Source organism: Sceloporus occidentalis, unplaced genomic scaffold (assembly GCF_023333645.1).
Source record: "Sceloporus occidentalis isolate IW3139 unplaced genomic scaffold, rSceOcc1.0.p SCAF_3, whole genome shotgun sequence".
Taxonomy (NCBI): Eukaryota; Metazoa; Chordata; class Lepidosauria; order Squamata; family Phrynosomatidae; genus Sceloporus; species Sceloporus occidentalis.
Window position 1 is genome coordinate 75,117,457 of NW_028316983.1, and position 21,629 is coordinate 75,139,085.

The following is a 21,629-nucleotide window of genomic DNA, read 5'->3' on the forward strand; positions in this document are numbered from 1 at the left end:
CTCAGTCTTCATTGGACAATTTAGAGGGCTTATTTTTTTACCTCTGAGGAAGGTGACCATGGGCAAGTCACACTCTCAATCTCAAGAGGATAGCAATGGCAAACCCCCTCTCAATAAATTTGCCAAGAACATCCATGACTTTAGGGTCACCATAAATTGGAAATGACTTGAAGGCACACAACAACAACAACAACAACAACAACAACAACAAACATTGACATCAACACAGACTTCATAAAAATGTACTAAAACCTTTCCCCTCCTTCCAGTGTCCCCTTTCTGCTCTCAGTACTTTGCCATCTTGATTTACTGTGAGGTGGAATGATGTCCAAATGGTCTTCATTGGGTTGAGTATAAAAATATAAAATATGTATCAAAGTAAGCAAACATAATTATCAATCATCCTTCCTCTTTCCTAATTATAAAAAGAAGAAAAAATCAGAATTTTTATCTCCAGTTCAATAATTTTTAGCTCATGCTATAGCAGCATAATTGGTATACTATTTGGGGGGAAGTATGTTATGGAGGTAATATAAACATACAAATGCACACAGGAATAAATTAACTACAAAGAGGAGAAAGTCCCAATGACTGATTAAGTATGCCACCAAGCAAGGTTTTTGTTAAAACACTCAAAAATTTATCCTCATGTTTCCCCCTAAACGTTTTGCGAGCGATACATTATTTCTGCCAGCCAGATTTGGTGTTTGGGTATGTTCACACACTTTCACCAGAGCATGCATACTGACATAAGATTTCATGTATTTTTTTTTTAAAAAAAATCAAGCCTAACAAGATATATGTCCAAATGGTTTAGGCCACCAAGTTAATCCCAAGAAAAACAATCTTCTCATGATAAATGATTATCTTATAGTCATTCTATGAAAGTGAGACACAATTTTGCATCTACAAAGTATTCAAATATGTTGCACAGTTTAGATCTAGGTATCCAAATGTATGGTTCCACTGAATTTTCTATTGGAGATCTACATTTTATTTCTTATACTTCTTGATAATCTCAACAGAGTATTTAGGGTTTTTTTTTAAATAATTGTTATCTCTACAAAATAAACTGTCTAAATTAACCCTCTATTCAGATTAATTGTATATATCTTAATTTTATTTACCTTACTTGTTCTGAATGGTATACTATACAACAGGATTTACACTGTCCATATCTAACATCATGTGACTGAAATTAAAAACATATATTCTTGATCTTATCCCCATCAAACAGTTCAAACAGAGAAAGGTGTGTGTGTGTGTGTGTCTAAACAGATGAAGAAGAAAACAAAGCATTTTAGAAACAACTTAATTTTAATGTAAAGTACACAATATTAATAAATGTGTTACATACATAAGGATATTACTTCCTGAGTTTTCAAATGCTTGAAAACAAAAACCATTAGCTATGCAGTACAGTATATCTGTAAAAGTTTAAAGTACATTTAAAAACCAAAGTATAATTAATTACCTTCACAAATGGTACAATACATAGAAAACTTTTAGCAGCCATTCTTCACATTCATCACTAATATGAAGCACTGTCATTAAAAATGTATAAATACCCACATTGTATTCAAAGGCAAACATGAGAAGCTATACTGCCAGACTGTATTAGGATAACCTCAATTCACATCTTATTGAATTGCTTATTGGATTTTTCCCGTTTCCTGGTCCTTCAACACAAATACTGATTTTCAAAAAATTACCAACTTTAAATAAATCTTACTTTTAAAAAACTTCACTTTCCTGAGGTGAACAGCTTTTGCACTTTCAGCAAAGTAAGGTTTCCCAACATGCTCAAGCTGAATTCACTGGTTTGGTTTTAAAATGACTTTTGTAAAACAAAGCCACAGGTTTTGAAAAGGCATTAGTTGAAATAGTGTGTAGCATTTAAAAATGAAATCTGAATCTTTTCCTGTCACTTGTCTTCTCATTACTAAATCCAAAATACACTGTAATGGAGCTTTCAGGTACAGCTTCTGAAGTATAAGATTACTCCAATACAACTCTCTTGGCATGCAGAAATGTGGGGCGGGATTGAGACACACAAAGGAAAACATCACAGCTAATAATGAGAAAGTATCTTTACATTGGGCTATGAACATGGCATACACCAGCCCTGTGGTTTTTCTTTCTCCAACTTCAGTATTATGACCCTACAAAAAGTTGTTCATGGAAAATGTGTCTCAACAGCAAGAGACTCTCTCCTCCCAGCACAAACTGATCCAAGCTCTAGGAAGCTCTGAGCTAGTTCATCCAACTCTATGGCATTATCTTTTCATGTACTGTGGTAGAGAAGACCATTTGTGGTGTGCACTTTAAAAATGTCAAACTGAACCAGAAGTCCTGTTGTGTTGTCAAAAGAGATGATATGCTCCTCAGATCATTAGACGCTAAAAACAAATTCTGCAACTATGCAAGTTCACTACACTTAAACTTTTTTGTATGGCACCACAAAATCTTAAATTTAAGCAATTCCATTACTGGCCATCCTGGTTGAAAGTTTCTGAGAGTGGTTTGCTGAACAAGTAAAATTTCAAAGCTCTGGTCACATCTGTAGTCAAGGATCCAGCTTAATAAAGACACACACTCTTGACACAAAGATAAAGGAAAGATTTTTTTCTGCATATGTTTTGCTATTTCACTGAAATCTTATAGTGAACGAAGAAAGAAATAAGCAGGTAAGCCAAGTTTCCTGAAGAATGGCCACCAGTTATTCTGCAGCTGCAGGCAGAGACCCAAAGTACTGAAAAGTTCGTCAAGAACCTGTTAGTTCAGAGCCCTTTTTTTATAGTCACAAGACTGGTGACAGAAGTTTTCTTGGGTTTATGAAATCTATGTGCAAACACAGCCTGGGTGGTTTGTTATATCAGTACCACAGCACCAACTGTAATCTAAAAACTTATTATTATTACCATTTGCAAATTTAAAAACTCCAAGGAAATCTTCCTTCTATATTACTTCACTTTGTTAATTTGTTCTAAACTTTGTTCTAAAAACTTTAAAAAAACAGTGATAAACCATTGAGTCCTTTAAAATAGTAATATAAAAGCCAAGTCTAATTTCAGCAAATAGACAGGGGTGTTAAAGGGCTATATGAGAAGCTGGTTGGAAGTCGCTGCTCTTTGTGGCCTGGGCCATGGCTCTGCGTTTGGCCAGCCGAGATTTGGAAGGAGGAGAAAGCTTCATGGAACACATGGCCTGTGAGAGACTCTCTTGCTCTTCATTGAGATGATTCTCATGTTGGGAGAGCTGGCGGTTCAGGGCAATGGCCTCAGCAGCAAAGATGGTCAGCTCCTTTGTGCTGCTGTTCCTGGAGAAGGGATGTAGGAGTCGGGGAGGTACAGACAAAAACAGCTGATATAATGCAGACAGAGACTTGGATCCCTTTGGGCTGTACATTAGCAGAACAGTCCACTATGTTTTACCTTGTCCTAGAAAACTTATCCAGGGGTAGCTGTGTAGACCATACAGCCAAGTACAATAACACCCCATGTCCACAAAACAGTGATAACTTATCACTGTTTTGTGGATTTTGGATGTTATTGCACTCTACCTTCTTCTAATTCAGATAGGACAGAGACAGTACCAGCAGGAGAAGAAGGGTGCATTTTTTTACCTTGTAAAAATAATGCAGTTTGACACCACTTTTCATCCTATGGAATCCTGGGGCTTGTAGTTTTACAAGATCTTTAATCTTCTCTGTCAAGAGTGCTGGTGCCTCAATAAATCCCAGGATTCTGTAGGATGGAGCTGTGGCTATTTAATGGTATTAAAATGCATTATTTCTACAGTGTAGGTGCACCCAAAGGCTGTCAGCCTGGGCAAGGTGTTTCTTGAGTGCCTGACTAATGAGGAAGATGAGGATGCATGAAGATAAAGATGCACAGGAGGTCTGGTCTGGACAGTACAAACATTTGAGAAAAAAGCACAACATGCAGCCAACAACCTTCTCCTCCCACTATCTCTGCCTTTTTTCTTCTTTCCATGATGCCACCTCGTTCATTTCCCCACTTCACTTCTACTAGCATAATCACACCATCAGTGGAGCCAATAGGATCCTGGCCTTAAAATCCAGTTGTTAACACCAGCAGAAAGGCAGAAATTGCCTCTCCATTGTTTTTTTTACAACTAGCCAAATTAGGTTCTGTGATCTTTAATAAACAACATTGCGCTCTAGACTAGACAGTGTTCTCTCACAGTTTTTCCAACAAATGCTTTCACTGCTCCCTTCCTCACTGAACATTTATTTCATTTGATTGTAACAACTCTCCAGTTACCCCGTTCAACAGGTTATAAAAGATAATCAGGAATGGTTACCTTTGAAGAACCTGTGGTGTAGGCAGTCCTCTTTCAGAAGCATGCTGCACATAATGGAAACATTTCAAGGTTAAGTTGAGGATGTTTTGAGAAAATCTTTATTCATTCAAACATCTGATTCTTGTTAGGTGTCCGAGTTTTATTATTTTGAACACGCTCTGCTGGATTGGCAGAGCTTCAAAATGAATTAGATAGCCAAACAAGGCAGATATAATGTTTATAGAAATGTATATTTAACAGCAACACAATCATGCACCATCCTCTGCATTAAGCAAACATCAACATAGGAGAATCTGGAACTCTTTCTATACAGAATTGAGTTTTGTTATATAGAGACAGACAGGCAGTGAAGGGGGAAAGGCTAGGTTTTACTACAGAAGTGGGGAAAGTATGGGCTGTTAACTTCATATGGATAATTTCTGTGTCTAGGATTTTTTGTTTGGTTGGTTTTTTGGGTTTTTTTTGTTTTTTTTTTTGTTTTTTTTTGTTTGTTTGTTTGTTTGTTTTGTTTTGTTTTGTTTTTTTTTGGCTTCCAAATGTCTTCTAGCCAGCAAATGGGCAATTTCCTAGTGTTTCCAATCAGTTTTAAAAGCTGAGGATCCATGAATGCCTTTAAACCCTTATGCTGCAGGTAGGAAAGAGATACTAGGCATTTCTGGATTAGGAAATCATTGTGCCTAAGGTCAAGAAACCTTGGACCCTTAAAGAGTTTTATATTAAAACTCCTCAAATTATTTACCAGTTGTTATGTTGGCTGGGGTTTCTAGATGCTGAACACATCTGGAAGGTCAAATGTATTTATTTATAGGTATTTATAAGCAGCCACACTAACTGACACATTGAATTACATGGCACTAGGTTTGGTGACTATTCACATTTACACCCTAAAGAATCTCCATTTTGGACAGATTTTTTTTCCTAAGGTGAGTAGGCCAAGTGAAATGATGATTCACATGATGAACCCCTCTTCTTCAGCCTCTGATAACCCATTAAAGCTTCCCAACTCTATTTTTTTTTAATTCCTGGCACTGTTCAGGTTTTCCTAAATGAACTAATAATTGGCTATAAATGCAGCAGTTTACTTTGCCCCTCCCCAAGCCTCAACCTCCTCCTTCAAGAATATCCCAAACACTGGCCAGTCAGAAATGATAGGCTGCCACTCCCAGCATACTGAAATGCAATGATACAGCTTGGGGGAGGCAGAAGAGGGGCCACAGGGGTGACAAGTGGTCTCTGCTCCCTTTGCAGATGCCACCCAGCTCTAAAGCAAAGGTAATTTTTTGCTCAGGAACATGTGTCTTTATGACACACTGTACACACTGATGGCTCTATATAAAAAATAATGAAGGCTTAAAGAGGCACTACTTACACCTTGTACCCATGGATGCTGTAGAACCTGAGCAGCACTAAGCCTTTCTTTGGCATCACGAACTAACAACTTCGAGATAAGATCTTTGGCATCATCTGAGATACGAGACCAGTCCTTCTCAGGAAATTCATATTTGCCTTCCTGTATACTCTCAAAGAGTTTGTTCTAGTAACAACATATATATATATATATATACAATCATTTTCTTTAGAAGCCAAAAGCTCAGAATTAAAATATTAACTTTTCACTTTTTTCAACATCGAAGAAATTTGGTAACATTGCCATTACAACTTTGGATTACCCTTCCTCTTGTCTTGAAGGGAACAACATAGAAACCATATTTAGACAAGCCATTTTTGAAGACTGGACATAATGTCATCTTCCCATCTATCATGAGCATGCACAGTTCATACTGGAGTACAGTAGTGAAATCTATTTTCCAGTTTGAGGTATCCCCTTTTTTCACTTATGCATTACATACAATTGATATAAAAAGATATAACAATTCTTGGAATACAGCCTGACATATAGGAGAGCCAAGCCAGTATTGTAGTAGGATTCAGAGATCAAAGCTCCAGTAGTCTCTATGGAGCCATGAGATGTACAGGGCAACTTAAATCAGCCTAACCTACTTCATAAGGCTATTGTGAAAATAAAGTGGAAAGGGCAAAAGACATGTGCAACACCTTAAGTTCAAAGTATAAAAGGTAGGATATAAATGAAACTGGTGAATATAGAAAAGATATACTAGATCACAGTTCTAAGCAGAATGAAACTGGGATCTGAGACAGCACACTGATCAGGTTATATGGTCGCACCCATACCCCTCACTCTTCCAGTCAGAAGCATGCCTCAGATGATTGCTGGAAGTTTTTTTGTTTGTTCATTTTTTTGACAGAGCTCAAACTCACTTGCTTTGTATGCTACTGATACCAGAGGAATATGTCACATTTATCTATTTACCTGACAAACTTTGCAGACTTCTCCCCTGTCCCAGCCACAGTCTGTGCCACAGTTCCCCACAAAAGGTGGGTAGCCACTTAGCATGATGTACAAAATCACACCCAAGCTCCACAGGTCACAGCGCTTGTCATAGAATGTGGCTTCCTCTGTGAACACTTCCACCACCTCAGGGGCCATGTACTCTGCAGAACCACACTAGCAAGACACCATTAGAAAGGCATGTTAGAAAGAACAGTTTCATTTAAAATCAACCGTCTATTATCCCCTCTGTTGTAAACCGCTCAGATTCCCAGTGATTGGGCGGTATATAAATAAATCCTATTATTATACATAAATCCTATTATTATTAACTGAGAAGGAAAGAGAAACATTAATAAATCCCTAGGGTGTTTTTTTTCAAAGATGCATTCAGGACACAGCAAAAACCAATACATACTACACATTTCTATGCTTGCTTTTTGAGACAAAACTTGTTTCAGGTTAATTTCAATGGATCTTTTCAGCCTTATCTGTTCAGAATGTCATTATATTGCCCAAACCACCCCTGTTTCTCAAATAACTGCCCTTCTCACATAAACCTGAAAGAGTATAAATCCAGCATAGGGTGTACTCCTGCTGATAATTTTAAACACGAAGTCCAGGAAGCCCAAGGCAAAGTTAACTGCCAGTCAGTGGGCATATAATGAGATGATAGAAGAAAATTAACCACTCAGTATTAATTTGACTACAGCAGAGGAGAAACCTTCAGCCCATAAAGGTTCTCCAACCTGCTGGTTATCTGTGCTCAAATTGGGGATAACAAGCAATTTAAAGGCCATAAGGAGCTGATTTGCAGTTATCCCAGATTATCTGGGGGGTCTCTGCATGGAACAGGAGCTTTTGTTTTTGTTTGTCCTGGAAGGCTCTGCATGCTTGAAATTTGTGGCATAAGGAGAAACTGGTAAGATTTACACCTTGGACCTGCTCAGTTTGTTTTAGTCCCTCCTGGTGACATAGTTTCCAGATCTTTCCCTAACTGAATTTTGGCTGCTGGAAAATAAAAGGTACTCCCCAACAGCACAGAGTTATTGTGTAATCATCCACATTCCCACATATACAAGCCACATAACACTCTTGAAATGCAGCCCAGTGCAAATCATTGATGTTTAAGGTGGGCAAAGACAGACTAACACTAAGAAGAAAGATGTGTAAATTTAATTCATGCTCACAGAACAATCTATGCTCATAAGATAATTCAACCTATTTAAAGCCAAGGACTTTCAACTCCTGGCAAAATTCAACTCCATGCAAAGAAGGATGGGATTATTGGTTTGCCTCCCACAACCCTGGCAATACACTACTGTAGAGTTGCTGGGCAACAGCAAGTATTATGTAGAAGCTAATGAAAGCAAGAAGAATTTTAATTCTTACGTCTTTCAATATGCAGTACTTGAGCAGGCATACAATTTTAAACTATTCCTGCATTGTAAAGAAGGGTTGATCTTGTGACATTTGTATCAAACACAAAATATAATTTCAAAACAAAAGGAGCATTGTAATTTCAGGTCTCTGAGCGTCAAATTCTAGGGGCTGAAAACCCCACACAAGGCTAGGGCAAACACCTCTTAAAGCTTCTTTAAAACATCTACTTCTAATTAATTTAAACTCTGGCGGGTTACAGACCGCCAAAAAATACGTATCCCATACGTATTAGGGTTAGGAAGGGGCGGTGCTTCCGCACCCCCCTAACCCTAGTACGTATGGAATACGTACAAAATGGCAGCGCCCTGTTCATATGGGCACCGCCATCTTTACGTCTTGGACGCATAGCATCCAGACGTGTCGCAGCACCTATGACGTCGCGAATACGCCAGCGGCGCCTCATGACGTCATAGAGGCGCCGCAAGAAGGAGCTCCATTTTGGAGCTCTTTTTTGCTCCGCGCGGGAGCCGCGCGGTGTGGCTGCTACAGCTCCCTCACGGAGCAAGCGGCGGTCTGTAACCCGCCTCTGGTTTCTATTTGAACTGCCTTGTTTCAAAATTAGATGAGCCCTTCCAAATTTGAGGCTGGGCTGGTACTGTATCATAGTGACGTACAATCATTACAATCAAGCCTCTGTCTTTCTAGTACCTAAAATGCTGCATCACAACAGCATGCCAAGTGCAGATCCCAAGATGGATTTGCTAAATATGATTGATGATGATTATTGGAGAGAAAACATGGTAAATTATTGTTCCATATGATCAGTGCAGCTAAAATGTTATATGCCTCTTTGTGGAAAAATGATGAAACACCAAAATTGATTTATGGCTTTTAAAAATATATGACTTTATGGAATTGGATAAACTGACTTATTTAGTTAAAAAGAAATCAATGAAAGAATTTAGCCAAAGTTGGGAACCACTGATTAATTATTTAAAGGAAGAGAAGGGAAGTTTTACAAGAATAATTTTCGATTGAGCAGTTACTTTAGAATGAATTAATGGATAAAGATGAAGGTTAAAATGAAGGGCTGTTTTGGTTTATAGGGATTAACTAAGATGCTGTGGGGAAAAACAGATGAATTATGAGGTTATGAATGCACTTGTTATCAACTAGAGACATTAGAACTAAGATATGTTAGAAAGTATGAAATAGTAAAGGGATATACAGAATTGGAAATAAAGTAAGGAAGTAATAGACTTAAAGTTAACTTTTTTGGTAATGTATGATATATAGATGAATAGATGGACAAAATATGATTTTATATATATATATATACACACACACACACACATACACACACATACATACATACACACACATACATACACACACATACATATATGTCTTAAATTATATTGTATTGAAATTTTTAATAATGTTAAAATTAATAACAAATATGTTTAAAAAGCAGCATGCTATGTGCTGCAAATTTGAGTCTTAGGAAAAACACAGAGCTACATTTCCCCATGGTACCTTGTACCAGTAGCACTGTTGAGAAACAGAAAAGAGTGCAGGAACAGAGGCAGAGGGAGAAACAACTGTTATGTCTCTCAGGTACAGGTCTAAGAGAATGAAAAGAACAAGGGGAAGGGGAAATCTAGGAGAGTGTGTGCATCTACAATGTAGAAATAATGGTGTTTAATACCACGTTAAGTATTGTAGCTCTGTCCTATGGAATCCTGAGATTTGTAGTTTTACAAGATCTTTACCCTTCTCTGCCAAAAAGTACTGGTGCCTCACAAAATTACAAAATCCCTGGATTCTGTAAGACAGAGCCATGGCACTTAAACTACAGTTTAAATGCAGTATTTCTACAGTGTAAGTACACTCCAGGATTCACAGCAGGAACAACTGACCTGCTTGTAGGCTTGAGATATGTGAACTTTTGCTTCTGTAGTTATACTGCATTTGGTCACCCTCAAGTCTTTTATTCCCTTAAATGGATCACTGTCCCTTATATATTTAACTGCATTTTAGAATAATTTGATTATACATCTCTCTTCCATGAAATCCTACTTCTTTGAAATCTAGAATCATTCATAGAACAGTCCTTTGGCTTGTATCTTGCATAAAAAACAAGCTCAAGTGTGTGTTAACTTCATATGCACAGAGATGCTCACCATTTACCTTTGCTTCTAATCCTCCCCACCCAACTTTTGCCTCCTTTACAAATTTAAGATTGCCATCTCCTCTGGGTCTTTCTTCTTGTTACTTTTGATTCAAGGACATTGATGGTGTTTTATTAATACATACATTATTTAGTAGTAAGGAAGTGAATGGTTTTCAGTTCAAGCAAATTCATTTTGCAGCCAGTTTTCAAGAAACCTAAGAATCAATATTACCCTAAAATGCATTGGGAAACTTTATCATAGCAGTAATCTAAATCATTAGTTAACCTGCCTCTCATATAACACTATATTGTAGCTTGAAAGCCACACATGCCTGCTAATTAAATAGAGCCCTAGGCTTGAATTGAAGAAAGGCCATGTTCTAGTGGCAGAACATGTTTTGCAGGCAAAAGGTTCAATCCCTGACATCTCCAGGGAACATTGGAAAAGACTGATGTTTAAAGACTGAACAGCTGCTCCCAATCAGTGTAGGCCACAATCGGCTAGAATAACTAGTGCTTTGATTTCCCATATAGCCGTTTCCTATGTGACATTAACTTCTTCCTCAGCATAAACTATTAAGCCAATATCACATATCCTAAGTATGGGACCAAAAATCCTTTGGGCAGCACTCTGGGGCCTTATTTCCACTCACAAAAACAAGCAGTTTAGGATCCAAATCGATGGATCGATTCGACAACGGAGCATGGTTTCCACTACATTTACCCCAATCACATATTTTCCCTGTAAAATAACACACTTGTGATTCACATTCACAAATGAATCAGTTCAAAATGGACCCGCTCCAGCCAGTCGAAGGGCAAATTTAAATTGATTCTGATTCGCATCTGGTTCACACTTGCACAGAATCAATTTATCCAAAAAGACACAGAAAACATCAGCATCAAAAAACCACAGGTTAAATGGGTCTAGCACATGGCCTCCTTCTCCAAATTGCTTAAGTGAATCAATTCAAGTGGGAACCAGAGTCATTTGAACTGGTTCAAACCAATTTGTGATCCGATTGAAAAGGTAATGGGAATCAGGCTTGGGTGCATCTACACTGTAGAAATAATGCAGTTTGACACCACTTTAACTGCCATGGATACATACAAAATCCTGGGGTTTAGTGAGGCATCAGCACTCTTTGGCAGAGAAGGCTAAAGACCTTGTAAAACTACAAATCCCAGGATTCCAGAGGATGGAACTACAGCATTTGAAGTGGGGTCAAATGCATTATTTCTACATTATAGATGCACTGTTTGATCATATAAACCTGACCACAGATGTGTGAATGTCATTCCTATTTTGAGAAAGAAAGAGATAGACTATGAGAGAGATAAACACACTTACAAAAGTCCTCCTTTGAAACCAGACTCTGTGAGCCACAGACCTTCTAGGACTAGGGACAGAAGAAATTATAGCCTCTCAAACTCTGATGATGCAGTTTTGAAGGTGATGGAAGTCTGCTCATATAATTATAAAACCCCAATTACTGTGAGTATTCAGATGCATTTTACTAAAAATATGGAGCAGAAGTGATGACTGCATGCTGAAACATGGCTGAAATGTCATAGTTTGCCATGCAACATGACCCCCTAATACACAGGTGAGTTAATAAGTTGCCCATCTTCCTCCCTTAGCTCCACTTTCCCACAGAACACAGCAGAGTCTACATACTGGAGTAGTCAGCTCAGGAGTAGTAATTGGGGTACATGCACTGTTGAGTTTTACACCACTTCCAAGGTCAAAGTCACATATTCTCACTGGGGACACCTAAAATGGTGGAAGAAGAAAAAAGGGGGAGGACACCACATTACATTCATGAACACTACCTTGCAAAAGTAATAAAAAAGAGGAATGACAAAGTATGTAGTACCTTAGTGGGAGATTCACACAATATGTTTTCAGGTTTTAGGTCTCGATGAGCAATACCTAAAGCAAGTAACACAGGGAGAAGAATGAATTACATCTTAAAGAGATACATAATACAAAATTGGGTGGGAGAGCCATTATAACAATACACTATTTACTACTGGTGTTTACATACAGAGTGAAGTGAATCAAGCTGTTCATGAGCTGCACTGTCCACCAAACCATAGTCAGCCATTGTGTTAAATAGTACTGGATAAACCCTGAATAGGCACAGCTATATAAGGAGTCTATACCATGCTTCACTACTCTGCCAGAAGTGACCACATTTTGGGGATGGACAATGTCAATGTGAGGTGGAGATATGACATAATTTCCTCCCAGATATAAATTATCTAGCAATGTTAAAACATTTAAGAAGTGCATTATTGTTGCTGACGTTATGTGCCTTCAAGTCAACTCTGACTTATGGCCTCACTGTCTATATTAGAGTTTTCTCAGAAACCTTTATTCAAACGAGGTTTGCCATAGTCTTCCTCCAAGACTGAGAGAGTGCAATTTGCCCAAAGTAACTCAGTGGGCTTTTAGAATCCTAGTCCAACATTCATATGACTATATCACGCAACCTCAAAAACTGCATACAAACCACAATTTTTAACAGTGCGGTTAGCAGGAGCCTCACATACTATAGACTTCTTATAATCCTGATGAAGAAATGCTTGTGCATAAAAAGGACTGTGACTTGTTTCTTACTTGTATAATACTGTGTGGTGGTTGCCTTTTTTAAAAGGGAATATAAACATCTGAATAATGGCTGAACCAGCTCCCTTCACACAATAATGGCACAAAATGCTCCATATTAAAACAGCATTAGGACTGTGTCACACCTACAAGGTCACTTAGTTCTTTGGTCAAACACAGTCCATACACTACGCATTGGTGTTTTCAGGGAGAACTGTGTTTGAAGGCTCCCATGACAAACACAAACTCGCAAACATCACAGCTGAGTAGAATAGGAAGGAACCATATTAACTCAAAGAGAGGAGCTGACAACATAGCTCAAGTGCTGCCAAAACTATGTGGAAACTTTGGAATGATTTACACATGAAAGGGACTACCCTTTTGGCACAGTGCAAATTACAAAATAATTCTATTATAGAACTTCTATCTCCTGGTCCCAACAAAGGAAGAACCTGTTGGGTTTCAAGACAAAACATATTGTTATATGAGCATGTCGTTCACAAATTAAAATCAAATGTTAACATTGATTTTAACAGTGACAATGAGTATTCTAATGGCTTTAGGGAGCATCTGCACTGGAGAAATAACTGCTTGACACTTCTTGAAATGCTGTAGCTTCATCCTAAGGACTCTCTGCCCAAAGTCCTGGTGCCTCAAACAACTTTAAGTACCAGAATTCCACAGCATTTAGCCATGACAGTTAAAGCTGTATCAAATTATTTCTGCAGTGCAGATGCAGCTCTAGAAAATTATATAACATGAATGGGTTTCCTCCTAGTATGTTGTGCACTATTAAGGGTTTCTTCACCAAGTACAGAGTCTTATGATACAGGAACACAGAAGGTAGAAAATACAGACTTCATAGTAAATCAGTTCCTACAGTTACTCTTGCTTTTTGAGAACTGTATAATTTTAAACAGCAAAAAGCTTAAGCATTCAGAGTAACAAAGGCTTTGACTCCCAGTTTAATACTGTGTGCAATATTGTTTAATAAGGCTGTTAACGCCACACAGTGGAATCACAAACTAAATGAGAAAATCTGGGATTACAGAAGATCATTCTTCAGTCATTGCTTCCTGCTGTGTAGCTTCTTTCCTCAAAACATTTTTACAAACTGCTTCTAAAACATTCTGCAAGGCTAGAAAAGGGCATGGTCTGCACACAGCTAATGAAAAGCAAAACATAAAATTCCAAACCAGCTTGTATTTACATTATTTCTAGTTTAGTGTTCCTGTTTGTAAAATATGTATGCCCCCTCTTCTGTTCAAATCATAGCCTCAGAAAGTTTTACAATCAGTTTAAGAGCATTAGAAAACGAGTAAACAATAAAGTAAACAGCACCAACATAAAACACACAAGCAGAGAAATAGCAGACAATACAGTATCAAACAGTACCATAAAGGTCCACTAAGACCCTGTGCAGACCAGTCTTAAAGGCCAGGTTGGGGGCAGCGTTGGGGTATGGCGTCCATATGACGCACATCCCAGCTCTGCACCCAGAGCGGCATTATGCCATACATTACACTGCACAGCGTGCGGCATCACAATGCTCCTCTGGCACTGCATCTGCACAATACAGCACCAATGGACTGCCAAAAAGGTGTGGCACCACAGTTATTGCACCCTTTCCAGGGCGCAAAAAGGAGATGCTCTTTGCGGCTCCTTTTCGCGCCCTGGAAAGGCCAGATCGGGGCTGCGGTGTGCAATTGCTGTGGCCCCGATCTGGCCTTTGGGGCTGTCTGCACAGTCCCTAAATGATTTTTTTAAACCTGATGTCTGTGTATGCTCAGAAAGGCATAACTTTTAGAGCCATGGTTCCTTAAGTGAAATGTTCTTGCTAAAACAATCCAATTCTATAACCTCACAGGGCAAAGAAACATGTGGAGAACATATTTGGTTAAACTCAACATATAGATAAAGTCACATTACTTCAGATAGCCAGGTATCGAATGTGGGGGCTTTAAAAAACAAGAACAAGCACCCTGAACTGATGCCAGAAACAAACTGGATCTAGCATAGTGGACCTACTCTCGTTATTGCTTTAGCTGAAGTTTCAGTACACTTTCCAAGAGCAGCCTCAAAAACAATATAGTTACAGTAGTCTAATCTTCAGAAAGGTGTTCCTTTGCTAGAACAAGGTGTAATTGGAATCCCAGCTGAAGCTGTGCAAAGCCACCTAGTATCAGAAACAATGCTAGAACGAGGAGGAATCCCAAGAGGTACAGTTGTTTTTCAAACTAAAACTTAAAACATTCTGGACACCTCGTCTCAGAGTGGCTTCAACTACAACCATGGGTACTTCTGCTTTATCTAGACTGAGCTTTGGTTTGTCAGCCCCCATTCAGTACTTCAGCACTGATTTAGGACTTCCACAGATCCCTAGTCATAGAAAGGAGACAGAATTGGATATTATTGACAAATAATGCCACCCCTGAAACTTTGATTTCTCTCTTTTTCAGAGATGTCAAGCAGACATTCCTTCTGCAATTACTTCAAGACATAAAGAGCACTCCTCACTGTCCTTATTTCAGTAAAAGGTGGAACAGACTGGTGGAAAGGGCAGCTTGAAGCCGCTCCTTCCAAAGATGGATTGAGGCCATGGCAAACACACACCATGACCCCAATCTGCTTTCTCCCCAGCTAAAAAAGGAGCAGAAAATATCCACTCCATTTTTGGCCGGGGAAAGGGTGGCTTTTCCCACCCCGCTGCAACCAAAAGTCAGCTTTCAGATGCCGCAGCAGCGTGCAACATCTAAACGGCACTCCACTGCAGCGTCTTGAAGCTGCCCACTTCCAGGTGGCTTCACGGTGGCATGGAGCATGCAGTGTAAAAGCACCACACTCCCAAGCTGTCTGGACGACAGCTTTTACAACCGGTCTGTTTCACCCCTAAGTCAATAAAAAATCTTTTAGACAGATTTTATAACATTCTCCCCTGCTTTCCACTCTAACCTACCTAACTTGCTCTTCACTGAAAAGCAGGGGAGAAACCCATGCAGCTCTCCAGAAGTTGTTGGGTTGCAAGTCCCAGAAGTTCCAGCCATAACTGATAATGGTGACATATTTTTGGAGTTGCAGGGCAACATCATCCAGCAAGATTGCCACCACTGTGGTACATGGTGGTCCTTAAACATCCTGAAAAATCCCCTCTGCTTCTGCAATTGTCTTCCAAACACACTCTCAATTCACAAGCCATGCTGTTCAGTTCAGCAGTGATATTTCCACAGTTTTTTTCTGGCAGACAAGTTTTTCCCCAGACACTTCAAAACTATGTCCTCAGATGGAACAATATTAATGCTGCTATACACTTGAGTTGTTGTCACAGAGGTACAAGAGAATAACGTACAAAGTACCGGTAAGAACATGTCTAAATTCTTGGTTTTTTTCTGATAAGCACCACACAAGCTAGCTTTCTTCAAACTTCTATGTAGTGTATTTACGTAGAAACACCATAAGTTAAATATAGAAGACAGGGTTCTGGAGCTGACAGGAAAAGTAGCATATATCTGACCTGGATACCTTGTGAAAGTGCCTTTTTAAACCAGTTTCTCTCCAACCTAACCACTCATCTTGCAATCAGCTCTTGCTAGTTTCAGGTTTGTTTGTTTTTAAAGTGATGTATAAATTAACATAAAGTGATTGCAACCATAATAATTCAGCTATCTCCAACTAATTAAAATACACAAAAAATATGTAAAGCCTCAGTATCAAGAACCTGTGCAGTGAAACTTTATGATCTGTAAAGCATATTGCAAAAAATAAGTTAGACTGGATACTGTAAGTCATAATCTTTTCTTATTAGACAAATACCAGTCTGTAAACTAAATTCTTCTTCAAATATTCACCTTTTTTCTTACTGTATAACCTTATTTGATGAAGGGCATCTACAAGCATGAAGCTGGCAGTATAAACACTATTCATCCTCTCCAAATACCATTTGGCTACCATGAGTGACAAGCATGCTGAATCATGTCTGTGCCCAGTAGCTCACACAGGAGCTGTCTTCATCCCCTTCTTAATCATAGCCACTACTGAACAAAGCCAAAAACAATGGAACCAGAACTCCTGGGCTAGCTGGTATATCTAGCACACACCAAACATGACTAAACACTGAATGATCCCAAGCATGCTGGTCACACACACACACACACACACACACACTCTAAAACCGTCTGGTCTCTGAGCTGCTGACTAATGAGCCTGTAAGACTGGAGGTGGAGGTGATTGTATTTTTACCTTTTGTGTGCAGGAAATCCAGAGCAGAGGCAATGTCTCTCACCACCCTGCTGGCTTCTCTCTCATTAAAGTGCTTTTGCTTTTGTATGTGGGCCAGGATAGAACCTGTGGATAAAAAGGGCAAGCAGGTGCTTTTGAGAAAGAACAAAAAGACAGACAGAGCTATTTGAAAGCAATTCATTCTAGACAGAAATGGTAGTGGAAATAGATACGTTAGAATAAAATTGAACAGCATGGCTCTTATCTCAACATGGGCAGGGACAAAGGTAATTATTGTAGAGAAACTGCTGTAATAGTCAACAATTTTACAACTCAATAATAGGTGCAGAAACTGCAGTCTAATTTATATATGTTTATTCCAAGCAGGTCCTAAGTTGTCTGGGTATTTTATGAGTCTGGTACATGTGTGCATCACAACAGTCATAAGACAATAACTCAAAATCCCAAGGTATTATCACGTAATTAAAAGGTAACTGTTGGTTTTAAAGGAAAGCAAGATTTTACATGATATTGAAATGTAAAGAGAAAAATGCATTTCTGAACTGCAACCCCCCCAGAAAAAATAAGATTTCTTCAGCAGATACTTTTGTATATTTCTCATCTGAGTTTACAATTCAAAAAGGACACTGAGAAACTGTAGCGTGTCCAAAGGAGGGCAATTAAAATGGTGAAGGGTCTGGAAACCATGTCCTATGAGGAACGACTTAGAGAGCTGGGGATGTTTAGCCTGGAGAAAAGAAGATTAAGAAGTGATATGATAGCCCTGTTTAAATATTTGAAGGGATGTCATATTGAGGAGGGAGCAAGCTTATTTTCTGCTGCTCCAGAGAACAGGACCCGGAGCAATGGATGCAAGCTACAGGAAAAGAGATTCCACCTCAACATTAGGAGGAACTTCCTGACAGTAAGGGCTGTTCAACAGTGGAACACACTCCCTTGGAGTGTAATGGAGTCTCCTTCCTTGGAGGTCTTTAAACAGAGGCTGGATGACCATCTGTTTGGGATGCTTTAATTGAGAGTTCCTGAATGGCAAGGGGTTGGACTGGATGGTCCTTGTGGTCTCTTCCAACTCTATGATTCTATGATTCTACTCAACAAGGTCCTCACACCCAAACTTAGTTTTTTCAACCGTCCATTTATTCTTAAGCCACTGGTGGCTGGTTGCTTCCATTGTGGTGGGGTAATGAATCTGCTCCTGGTTTTAACTTGAATCTTAAAGGTTCTAAATCTATCTTGGGGATAGGATTCATCACTTTGGATATCTTCTTTAAAATTCAGTAGTAAAAAATGGAGTAGATCCAGCATCTCACTGACATGGAAGCCATCAGCTATCTCTTTTTCAATTTATTCTGAAATGGAATGAGATGCAAGTTATTGACACTTCTGTCAGGCAGACAGAACAATATATAACATGCTGGTAGAAGATGTGGGTTACGGCCTATCTCTTAGATCTGCCAAGAGACTCCTTAGGAATCTTGTAGGTTTCTGGCCTGGTTTTGAAGAATTATCCTTTCAGTACTAGAAGACAGGACCGCTATATGAATGATGCAAAGGAGCAAGAATGAACCAACACAGAACAAGAGGCATGCAAGATTTTGCTAATAAAAAAGTGACAAGGTTCCTTTGATCCAAGGTGCAGATGAAGAATCCATATCCTGACTCTTTGGCTGAAACAGTTTTTATTTTCTACACAGAATGCTGAACACACAGGCTGCTTACCAGGAGCGGCAGGGAAAAGATGACACTGGTTAAGCTTTACACATCTAGCCTACATAAGCCACATGCATCACATGCACATACTACAATAAACTTTCTTAGCTATAAAATATCTCATGTCCCTCTTGGACAGGCAATTCTGATCAGTGTAATCAATTTTAGGCATAAAACTAGACAGGGATAGAAGAATGTTCTTTATTCTGCATTAATGCATTCAAAAATATGTGCTGTAGACACAGTTGTATCATACTCTGGTAACATCCAGGATAGAACACTGCAATGTGTTACATGCACAGCTACTTCAAACATACAATTTCACACAGCTGTAAGGCCTTTAACCAGCAGCAATCATCATGAGTATTAGGAGAGCTTCACTGCTGCCGATTTTGTTTCAGACTCAATTCAAAGTGCTGGTCATTTATTTATATGACATAAAGAACTTGTTTGGCAAGTGGAATCTCCTTTCTAAGGTCCTTCAACAAGTGACTCCACCTTCAAAGTAATGACTAGAAAGGTGGCATTTTTATGGCAGTACAGTACCATATTCTGAAACTCATAACATGATGGTCTGACACACTTTTAAGAAGATTTTAGGCAACATGCAAATCATGACCTGTTTTCCTCCTGAATTCTTAAGTTTCATCTGTTTTTATCTGTTCCTATTGTGTTTGATGAGTTTATTGATTTTGGTACAATTTTAATGGTATTTTATGTAAGCTGTCTTGAAAATCTTTGATGTCAAAAGCAGATTTTAAAAATGGCTTAAATAAACAGAAGGTGCAATCCATCCATGCAACATACAGATCCTTCAAAGGAAGAAATAGTTGCAGAAAACACAGGGTGAGCCAAAGTTCCTGTCTGTACAAAGAGCAGGTAATGGTGATGAAATAGTGAGGTGGAAGAGTAGAATGACTTTCTCCTATCTGTGGGGCAAACAACCTTCAGTGAAAACTCAGATCTCAAATAAGTAGAGGAATACGAATCACAGAATTTGGATTAAAGTTCAGGATTCCAGTGGGTCCTTGTTATCCACTGGGGTTTGGTTCCAAGACCCACTCCCCCATGGATCACAAAATCAGTGGATGGTCAAATCCCCTTAAATACGATGGCACAGCAAAATGGTGTTCCTTATGTAAAATAAAAAATCAAGGTTTGCTATTTGGAATGTATACTTTTTTTGAATATTTTCAAGCTGTGGATGGCACAAAGAATCTGTGGATAAGTACAAATCTGGATCCCCCAAAATTAACATGTCAGACTTTAAGCACCCCAGAAAAATACCATGCAGTTTTCAAGGATATCTACATTGGCTGATAAATATGTCAGGAGAACAGAGGAAGAAAATAAAGCTATATACTCGCCTATTCTTTTATTCAGTGACATCTTTGATTACTTGTAATTAAATGAGGAGGCAGTAAGGTTTTATTTTAAGAGCAGAGTTTTGAATGTCTGCTGAAACTTTAATATTAAAATAGAATTCTTAAAAACTGGTTTATACTTTTTCTTGTGATCTGTAAAATATAAGTTAATTTATAGCTTGATTAGAATTCTGGAACTATTTTACAATTTCTTCCCACGGTAAGACTAAGTGTCTTGTTGTTGCTGTTGTATGCCTTCAAGCCATTTCCAATTTATGGCAACCTTAAAGGGTTTTCTTGGCAAGATTTGTTCAGAGGAGGTTTACCATTTCTTTCCTCAGAGGTTGAGAGAATGTGACTTGCCCAATATCACCCAGTGGGTTTCTATGGCTGAATGGAGTTTCAAACCCTGGCCTCCAGAGTTGTAGTCCAACACTCAGACTACTGCACCACAGTCTCTTGTGTCACCACTATTCCACCATAATATAACAAGCTTATTCTTTTGGGGTCTGTATACTGTGTGAAAGTATATTAATATTTCAAGAGCTATTAATATAAATAATTTCAATAATTTCTTTTGCAATTTCATTTCCATCCCTAATTGGAGATTCCAAGGATTAAAACTGCAAAATACGTATGAAAATTTTATGTTCTACCATTTATATACACCCCTAGTGAGATCACATCAAAAAATATTACCTTTTCACCCTTGCAGTTTTCTCTTTGAGGTCTGAACATTTAGTATGATGCTAATTACAAAAATATTTTTAAAAATACACATATATACCTCCACGTAGTTTTTCAAAGACAAGATAGTACCTTGAACTATCTTCAAAAAATTCTATCAATTCCAAAATGTTCCTAGGAAGGAGGAGAGAGGGAGATAGACAGACACACAGTGACAGAGAGAACAAATTTTATTTTTTTCAAAGTACTCAACAAAAACGCTATTACTAGAAGGCAGTAACATTATTAAAATCTTCTAAAGAAGAATACCTCTTATACTGGTCTAATCAAAGCAAAAACAGTATAAACATACGCTTCCTATTATATTGCCAACTTTAACTAAATTCACCTCACTGTTCCAATTCTGTAACAAATAAATATACCTTGGTTTACTTGCTTTGAGTATTACTCTTCTTAGAATTGAATAAACTGAATAAATAGCAAAATTCTAAGTCTAGACTTAATGTGAAAGCACAGTCTACTCTATCCAAACATTGACAGACAAGAGCATTGGTGGTACTTTAAGTAATTAAACAGCTATTCCAGATAGGATTTCTAACCTAACCCTATTTAAATTATACAGTCTTATACAGAGTCAGAAGAGGCCACACAGGCCTGTCCAGTCCACCCACCCTATCATGTAGGGAAACACAATTAAAATAATCCTGAAAGATGCCCATCCAACCTTTGATTAAAAACCTCCAAAAATGGAGGTGCCACCACCCTCCCAGGCAACCTATTCCACTGTCA

At 38.5% G+C, this 21,629-nt stretch overlaps 1 protein-coding gene across 4 annotated transcripts in view; it reads right to left on the bottom strand.

The window, feature by feature from the left end:
• Nucleotides 1-1,358: 1,358 nt before the first annotated feature.
• Nucleotides 1,359-21,629, bottom strand: part of MKNK1 (MAPK interacting serine/threonine kinase 1) — a 52,584-nt gene continuing 32,313 nt past the window's right edge. For 3 of the 4 annotated variants that reach the window (XM_089515077.1, XM_089515078.1, XM_089515079.1), the window contains 8 exons: nt 20,941-21,014; nt 17,080-17,184; nt 12,110-12,165; nt 11,911-12,006; nt 6,659-6,853; nt 5,696-5,860; nt 4,327-4,370; nt 1,359-3,319 (listed from right to left, as the gene is read on the bottom strand). In XM_089515077.1, the coding sequence (XP_089371203.1) occupies nt 3,091-3,319; nt 4,327-4,370; nt 5,696-5,860; nt 6,659-6,853; nt 11,911-12,006; nt 12,110-12,165; nt 17,080-17,184; nt 20,941-21,014 (964 nt within the window). In that variant the 3' untranslated portion in view covers nt 1,359-3,090. The remainder of the gene's footprint in view (nt 3,320-4,326; nt 4,371-5,695; nt 5,861-6,658; nt 6,854-11,910; nt 12,007-12,109; nt 12,166-17,079; nt 17,185-20,940; nt 21,015-21,629) is intronic. The other variant, XM_089515080.1, reaches the window with a different exon arrangement.